This window comes from Serinus canaria, chromosome 9 (genome assembly GCF_022539315.1).
Source record: "Serinus canaria isolate serCan28SL12 chromosome 9, serCan2020, whole genome shotgun sequence".
Classification (NCBI taxonomy): Eukaryota; Metazoa; Chordata; class Aves; order Passeriformes; family Fringillidae; genus Serinus; species Serinus canaria.
Genome location: NC_066323.1, coordinates 9,728,255 through 9,737,085, shown reverse-complemented (window position 1 = coordinate 9,737,085; position 8,831 = coordinate 9,728,255). Strand labels below are relative to the sequence as shown.

Sequence of the window (8,831 nt, the reverse complement as noted above, 5' to 3'; positions counted from 1 at the left end):
CTCACAGTAAAGAATTACTTCCTTATATCTAACCTAAATTGTTCCTATTTAAGTTTAAAGCTTTCTCCTGTCCCTGCATATCCTTGTATAAAGTCCATGGCCGACTTTCTATAATCCTGTTTAGGTACTGGAAGGTTCTATAAGGTCACCCCAGAGCCTTTTCCAGGCTGAACAGAGATGGTGTTAATAGAGGAGAGTTATATACAGATATAAAGCAGAGATAATTATTTCTTGATTTTATGTGTTCATCCATCTGTATCCATCATCTATTTCCTTGTGCTAATAATTCCTCACAGCTCAGGCCAGCATCTCTCTGTATGGTCCCAAACACAGCCCTGACTCCTGGCAGCCACTGCAGTAGTACGGGTATTTAACTCTCATACTATACCTGGTATATAACTCTTAGGTCAGCCTGTTCAGCTTTGTTTCTGCACATGTTTGTGTTGGTCTTTCCCTTGTCTTTACCATGTCTTTCCCTTCCCCTTTCTCTTCCCTCTCCCTTTCTCTTTTCCCCTCAAGGCAGCTGCTATCAGCCTTATGGATGCCATGGCAGTATCCTAGGTGGCTGAGACTGGGAATAAATCTCAGGTAGCAGCATCAGAAATCCTAAACTCAGCTCAGGCTCTCAGACAGAGACATTTCAAAAATTAGGTACTAGAATTCCATCTCTGTGAACCTCCACAACCTGACTGCCTTTTCTTCTTTGCTACAGGAGCAGAAATCCCAGAGGCTTGTAATTGATGGAGAGGCAAATTCTTTTGGATCTGTGCCCAAGTTTTGCTATAAAAACAGAAACCTCTCAGGGCTGTTGTAAGTCTGTGTACAAGCCCAACATTGCTGCTGTCTCTGTGCCCCATTCCAGGGGTACATGGTACCATTCAGCCAGAGGCTCTCCTCTTTATTGGTTACAACCTCTTGGTTTTTATTATCACTCTGGCAATGACTGACTACCCTTTCTCCCCTCATCTGGATCTCCTGGGGCAGGAACCTGCTCTATTAGATTTCCAGCAAGTTACTAGAGCTATAGCAGCTTCCTCAGTGCCCCACAGCACCAGCTGCAAGTCCAGAGGCAGTGTGGGGAATGCCACCGCCCTGGCTCCCAGATCACCGATCAGCCCTATCAGCCTGTGCGCTAGAATATAAAGAAAAGCCCTGCTGGCAAGGTAGTGATCCAGGGCAGAGCTGTCCTGCTCGTGGAAGCAGAGCTGAGAGTGAGGAGAGTGTTCCGTAGGTGATAGCGAGGGAGATAAGGCACGATGGGAGCCGGGCTGGCGGCTGCGGTGACAGCAGAGGGCACGCTTCGCTGTCGAGCACACAGCCTGGGCACCCAGACCCGGGCACTGCTGGACTGCTCTGGGTCCCTGGAGCAAGCTGGAAGCGTGGGGGTAAGGAAGCAGTCACAGGAATTCAGAGCAATTCGATCGTCTGCAAAGCCACATGCCCTGCAGCGCTGCGGCAGAAAGGAACAGAATTGCCTTTGCCACAGCCGAGCTGATGATGGATTTATCTGGCTAGAGAATGAATGCAAAAAAATTCAGAGCACACTGATCCCATAGAGGAGCTGGGGGAAGGGAAACTGGTAAGTCAATCTGCAACTCACTTGCTGATCCATGACTGCACGAGTCATGAGGACATCCAGAGGAATGCCCTTACCCCTTCTCCAGGACTCCTCTATGGGAGACAGTCCAATCTTGTATGGAGCGGATGGACTTCCTTTCTCCACTCCCTTGTTGCTGGTTCCTTCAGGTCAGCATAAGGTGGCTTTCTGAACCAAAGCACATGGTCTTTTTTCTTTAGATTTTCCTTGAAAAGAAACAAAATTTTTTCAGAAGGAGAACATCAGAGGGATTTTCACAAACATTACCTGAGAACATTACCTGAGAATTCAACACTGTATCTGTCAACAAGGCTCAGATCCCATGGGAGTTCAGTTTCTCTCCTTTAAACAGGCTGAGATATTTCTAGGGGAACAGTCCCATCAAAGCTTTGTCTCTAGTCCTGCCTCAACAGCCTCACAACCTCAGCTGAATCCCAAAAAGGTAATCCCAAAAAGGTGGATGTCAGAGCCTTTCTGAGGCTGCTCTGGCTCAGGAGCTTAGTCATGACCTGATGGAGGGCATGACCATAGAGAAGAAACCAACCACACTTTCCTCAGGTGAGTTGAAATTCAGTAGGACAAATCCAGGACACTTCCATGTGGTCACCATTCCCCTGTTGCTGGGGAACACAGATGGAATTCCTCCAGCCACCCTCAGGCAGAGGGGGGAACAGAGGGATGGCCATCTAGCTCCAGTGCTGCACAGAGAGATGGAGTCAGAGCCAACCTCATCTTCTAAGTCTTGTCCCCATATGCATGGAAAAGCCATAGCAGCCAGTGAACATCCAAGCCAGGAATTCCCAGTGCATCAGTCAGATTTTCTGTGCTCACCTGGAACTGGACTGTCAGGAGCACAACTCTAACAACATTTCTTCGACCCAAAGTCCCATAGGACATTGTTGCTCTGTGGCTTGATGCCCTGCACTGCCAGGTGGTCAGAGAGGGTTGGCAGGGCAGGACTGGGCTGAGTAAATGCAAAAATAAAAAACGAGATGTGAGTGAAGACAGGGAAGGAACAGTTCTGGTCTAAACATCTTTAATAGAGCTGCACTCATTCACACAGAGGTGCTGTGTGTAGCTGGGGAAGAGCAAGGTGCTGAGCAGCCTGGCTTTGGGCAGGACATCAAGAATGGCCTCTCAAAACCCCTTAAGAATCAAGTCTGGTATCTTCCCCCATTTGATGGCAGCAGGACCATACCAACTTCCTGAAACCATTCCTGCCAGCCCATCTGGGACCCATCCATCTCCAGCTGAGCTATGCAACTCTGTACAATCCCATTAGGTGTGTCTAAGTCCTGCTGGCCCCCCAGGAAATTATCAGGAAATGAGAAAAAGGGGAACTCACCAATGAGGTTGTTCCTGCACTGTGCCAGCTTCTACAGCACTCATCTCCATGTTGGTGTCCAGGTGGGTCCAAAGGGTGATGAAATGTGGCAGAGCTCTCCACCCTATGCAGCAGTCCAAGCCTGCACTCCAGACCATTGCAGTGCCCTAAGAAGTACAGGTGTTGAACCGATCCCTCTGGCACTTCAGGGCAGATCCATCACTGTGGAAGCCAAAGGAGGATGGTAGCTCTGGAGTGATGGGAGCTCCCAGTGTCCCCATCCCCTTGGGTTGACACACTGAATGACAGAAGGGGAGCCAGCCTGGAGAGCTGCCTGCTGTTCAGTGGCAGGGGAAGTTAGGTAACAGTTTCCAGTAAGCCACAGGGGAGTCTATAATAACCCAGTGTTGTCTCTCATTCCCATCTCTGTTCCTCTCCAATGTGGAACCCATGCAGACTGCACTGCCCTGTGCTGTGGGAGCTGGGATGAGCTGGTGCAGAGTTGGAGCCTTCTGCAAAGCTGGCCCAGGCTTGCACTGCAGCGTGGCACAGCTGGGCTGGGCTGTGCCAAGCAGGAGAGCCTGGGGGCTACAATTCTCAGTGCAGGTAGAATAGGAGAGCCCAGCTTGCTGCTACTGGCACATCTAGAAAAGTGGCAAAATTATAGTTGCTGAGAAAATCCTTTCCTAGGAAACCTCTCTTGAAGGCAGGCAAGAGAGCCAGGATAGGTTTGGTGCCCTGGCATCTGCTGCTTTGGCCATTTGCCACGCCCAGGACTGGCTCTGCTTTGCCCACAAGCGGAGAGAGAGACGCTGGTCCAGCTGCTAACACAGGATCTTGGTGGAGAGAAAAGCTCTGACAGTCACAGCCCTTAGGTACAGTCTGCTCTTTTGGGTCCAATCACTTCCCTTGGCCTTGGTAGGAGGCTGTGTCCTGTGCCCAAAACAAAGGAATTTGTCTAAGCCAGAGCAGGGGCTGATTCTTCTCTATCCATTTCCCCATAGCAAGACCAACGCTAGAAGACAGACAGGGTCCCAGGAGCACAGAGTTTGGCCTGCCCACATCGGGCAGAGGGGGAAAAACTGGCTATAAATGCAGCACAAGTAAACGCAACCCTCAGGGTCTCATGGGCTACAAATGAAGGCTTATTCTCTCATGATTTTCATTAATTTCTCTCCACAATTTGGGAAAGATGAAGAGGATGAAAGCTATGTGAGGCTGCAGATCTGCACTGCACAAAGGAATGGAAGCACCATCCAGAGAGGGCAGTCGCAGTGCAGCCCAAAGTTCTGCCTGGTCTGGAACCAGCAACCAGCACCAATTCATCATGTTGGACTGTGAAACAGAGCAGGAACACTTTGTTTCACGTTTCACACTCCCTGGGCAGCTTCAACAAACCCAGACAGCAGCAGGGTTGAAAGTGGGGCAGGGGATGCACATTAATTCATCATGAAAACAAAATGTCATTTTGAAGGCTTCTGGAGACCTTTTCACAGTACTTGAATTCTTGTCCCCTCAAGTCTTTGGCTTTTCTCAGCTGGAAATTGAGATAGGAGAGATTCTGATACTCCTTTTTGACAACAGAGGCCCTTTCCAGCACATCCTGCTCTGCTCCTGCCAGCTGGGAGACAGCTGAGGAGGCTGATCCTTCAAGGGGTCTGAAGCAGCTTTTCCCATTGTGGGCACCAGCCATCTCACAGGAGAGGCTGGAGGAGTGGGGAAGACTGCCCCACCATCCCAGTGGGACAGGTGAATGCCAAGGGACCAGCATGTCCAGCGACCCTGAGATGGAGACAAGGCTGAGCCAGAGACCAGCACGCCCCGACCCGGGCACATATTTGTGATCGCTTCCCGGAGCGGCACAGCCACGGCATGAGACGGGGCACTGTCCCCGGAGGCTCCCGCTGCCCCCGGGGCTGCCCGCGGGAAGGAGCCTGGGAACGGACCGGTGCCGGAGAGACCCACAGGGGCAGGGGAGGCAAAAGGACCCCCAAGGGCACCTCAGCACCCCCACCCCCTGCAGGAGCCGGAGGCGATCGCCCTTCAGGGGACCCTTTGCGGCTCCCCGGATTCTGGAGCCGTTTCTCACCGACGGGGAGGGACCCGGCTCCAGGGCGAGGGGCTTTGGCAGCGCGGCTGCTGGGGGGCTTCACCCTCCGGCGCTGGGTCAGCGCCGCGGGTAGGCGGTGACAGCCGGGACCCCCCGCCGCCGCTCCGGTGGGCTTGAGGCCGGGCAGAAGGGAGCGGACGAGCAGGGTCGGGAGCTCGGGAAGGGCGGTGATTTAGGGACGGGGACTGGGGGCGTCCAGAAGGGAGGGGAGCTCAGGGGGAACGTGGAGGCTTGGCCGGCGCTGGGCAGAGCGGAGCATCCCCGGTCCCGTTCCCCCCCCGTCCCAGAGACCCACCCCCGGCGGCGTGGGGCGAGGGGGGCGCCCCCGCCTTGACGTCAGGAGAAGGGTTTATAAAGGCGGCGGGCGGCGAGGAGATCCCCAACGCCGGAGCCGAGCTGCAGCGGAGCCGCCAGCGCCTCCCGCCGCCGCCTCCCGCGCCCGACCCTCCGGCGAGATGCTGTCGTGCCGCCTCCAGTGCGCCCTGGCCCTGCTCTCCATCGCCCTGGCCCTCGGCACCGTCTCGGCCGCCCCGTCGGACCCGCGGCTCCGGCAGTTCCTGCAGAAGTCGCTGGCCGCCGCCGCCGGGAAGCAGGTGAGAGCGCCGCGACGGGGCGGACACCGCGGGTATCCCTCGGGCGCCCCGACGGCCGCGCTGCAGGCTCCCGCTTCTACAGAGACCCGATTCCCCTCTGCAGAACCTCCGCTCCCTGTCACAGCCCCTGGCACCCCTGCTGCAGATCCCTCCCGTTCCTCGTCAGACTTCCCCAATGTCCCTGTTTCAGACGCCCGGTTCCTTGCTGCAGACCCTTCTTTCCCTGCAGATCCCCCGGTTCCCCCCCGGGACTGAGCCATCGACAGGTTGGGCAGCTGGTGCTGGGAGGTGAGACAGTCCAGCTGAGATCTGGTGGTCAGTAAGGAGCAGGCGCTGCTGGAGCACAGGGCTGAGCTCCTGGTGAAGCTCCCAAGGGTTTCTCTCGGTAGCAGAATGAAGGCGGCTTTCCCAGAGCACAGAACAATGGTCTTATCCATGCTGGGTGACAGCCGAGGCTTGAAGGGACTAGAAGAAAAAGAAGTCCTAGCGAGATGGTGACCAAATCTACCTCCCCTGCCAGCTCACCCAAAGACCTTTCCCATGTCACTTTAGCATCAGGCTCATGGCATCCTTGCTGAGTGCTGGAGCCGTGGGAAGAGAAAGTAAAGACAAGTCATGGACAGGACAGCAGTTTGTTCCCCACACCAGGTAGATGTCTTAGACACAACTGCTGCATAGCAGCTGCCGGGCTGAGCTCTTTGGAAAGCCAGGGCTCCTCTTCTCCTCCTGCATCCTGAATGTCTATAAGCTGGCCACGGAGAAGTCTTAGAGGAACAGAGTGGTGAGCCCTAAGAAATCAAGGAGTAATTGTGGTCTATCTCTTTTCCCCTTTCTGTCTTTTGTCCCCAAGGAACTGGCCAAGTACTTTTTGGCAGAACTGCTTTCAGAGCCAAGTCAGACAGAAAATGAAGCCCTGGAGTCTGAGGACTTGTCCCGAGGGGCTGAGCAGGATGAAGTGAGACTGGAGCTGGAGCGCTCGGCTAACTCAAATCCCGCTCTGGCACCCCGGGAACGCAAAGCAGGCTGCAAGAACTTCTTCTGGAAAACTTTCACATCCTGTTAGCTTTTGAAACCCACCTCTCCTCCCCATCCATCCCTGCCCTGCCCTGAGCAGAACCTTCACCACAAGAGGCGAAGACTGTAAATACACAATCCACAGTTATGGTGAAATTAAACAAACAAGGAAAATTTGAGTTTGATTTCCACTTGTTTTAATAAAACTTTCTGTTCCAATTGTACATGATTTGCTTGAGTTGTGATTTCTGACTAGTTCTTTGATGACATGCACTCTGCAACTCTTTCAAATGTACTATTTTTAATTCTCTGTTGCAATAAAATTTATGTTTCAAACGGTGATGCTGAGGCTCGGTGGTCAATGAGAAAACTGAGGTTACCTCTCAGGCTGCTCATCTTCAGAACGCTGCCTGTCGCAGGGCAGCCAACACCATCCACACCCACACATATGCACACACACAGTGTATCATAATGGGATCTTTTTTTCTGTGGTCTTACAAAAAGAACTAGAGCCACAGTGATATTTTAGATATCAAATCCCCAGCGCTTGGTGCTTCAAGTCGGTCTGGAGGATTTACACCCATCACCAGAGGGATCAGTAAAAATCTCGGCTGCGTATTTCAAGTGATGGGGATGGTAAAAGTAGTTCACGGTACAAGTTTACACCACACATCTCATTCCCTCCTCAGACACAGGCACTAAAAGGTTTCCCTACCTGGCATATTTTACACCTTGCAGCATTCCTGACAAACACTGTTCCTGGGATTCCTTCAGAAAGTTTTCCTTTGTTCTGCCATGCAGGGGGTGGTTTCCCATCTCTGTAAAGCTGAGATGTTAACCCCATGACAGCAGCCCCTCTCCATCTAATGAACTGGTCAAAGCAGTTTTTCTACCCACTTCATCATCTTGAAAGGCATATTGAAGTGTTCAGCAGGGTAGGAGATAGCATTGTGAGAAAAACCTTATTTTCTCAATGGAAGACAAATTTTTCATGCTTTTGCAGTCTCAGCTTTCTGGCCATGTTTAGTTTGTGCCACACACTCACAGGTGAATTGGAGCTGTAGAGCAAACATCCTGCACAGGGAACAGGTGGCACTTTGATGAGAAATTCATCATTTAGGGTTAAAAATAAGTATTTTGTAGCCATCATATGTGAAAGAAGGATGAAAAATGGGGAATTTTAGAGATGTTCATGGGTGGAGGGCTCAGCATGACTCTAGTGAAGGTGGATTCCCCAGCTGAAGGCTTGTTAAGTTGCCTCTGGTCTGTGCTGAGTGTAGCTCTCTGTGGGGCATCATTCTTGATGGCTCATGGACCATTGCTTTCATTCTTGGTCTGCGCCTCCTTTCTCTGTAGGCAGGGGGCTGTTGGATACGAGCTGAGGGGAAGGTGAATCCCTTGTCATTGCCAAGTGTGAAATCCCAGCCCTGCTACAGAGCTCACTGGGCTCCTCTATAAACAAAGGCAACAGGCAAAGGCAGCAGGGACATGCCCAGGCAGGGGAGCTGCTGGTATCAGCCCCTCTGAGGGGGCCAGAGGCAGGGCTGGATTCTGCCTTCCCTCCCTGGAGCAGGGCAGTTGTGGCTTAGCCTGTGCTGCAGGCAGGGCTAAGGACTGCTGCTGGCCCAGCTGGATCCTGCACCTGCTGGAGAAGCCTTACTATGACATGATCCTGTGTTTCCCCAGCTCCGGGGAGCTTCTCTCCTCCTTCTTTGGAACTGGGATAGGTTTTGTGGTGTGGTCTGGGGAAATGCTAGCTCCACATGCAGTGCCTTGGGGTTAGGGGCTCTGCCCTCTTTACCATAGCTGGGTGCAGTGCAGACTGGGCAGGGCACAGTGGTCCTCACAGCACTTTGTGGGGACAGGGAGAGAGCCTTACCCTCTTTGAGCCCTGGATTTCTGCAGCTGGTGCACCTGTGGAGGGTGCAGGATTAACTCACTGTTGTGGGATGGACAAGGCTGTACTGCAGGGAAAAGCCTCCAAAAAGATATTTAAGAAGTGGCAGTAATTTAGATCAGTAATCAGCCTCAAAAAGCAAGCAGGGTAAGAATAGGAGCCTGCTTGAAAATATGGAGACAGACTCTGTGAGGAGACAGTAGTTGTCCCAGCTCACATCTGATTCCTTCACTGCCGTGTAGTATCAACAGAGCAGATTTTAGGGGATTCAGTAAAGCAGAGACCTCCCCATCCCT

The 8,831-nt window shown here is 52.7% G+C and overlaps 1 protein-coding gene across 1 annotated transcript; it reads left to right on the top strand.

Annotated features, from left to right (window-relative positions):
- The first annotated feature begins 5,428 nt into the window (after positions 1–5,428).
- On the top strand, positions 5,429–6,862 carry SST (somatostatin). Its single transcript, XM_009089134.4, has 2 exons — positions 5,429–5,624; positions 6,475–6,862. The coding sequence occupies exons 1-2, from the start codon at positions 5,487–5,489 to the stop codon at positions 6,685–6,687; spliced, it is 351 nt and encodes a 116-aa protein (XP_009087382.1). The 5' UTR covers positions 5,429–5,486; the 3' UTR covers positions 6,688–6,862.
- The last annotated feature ends 1,969 nt before the right edge of the window (positions 6,863–8,831 follow it).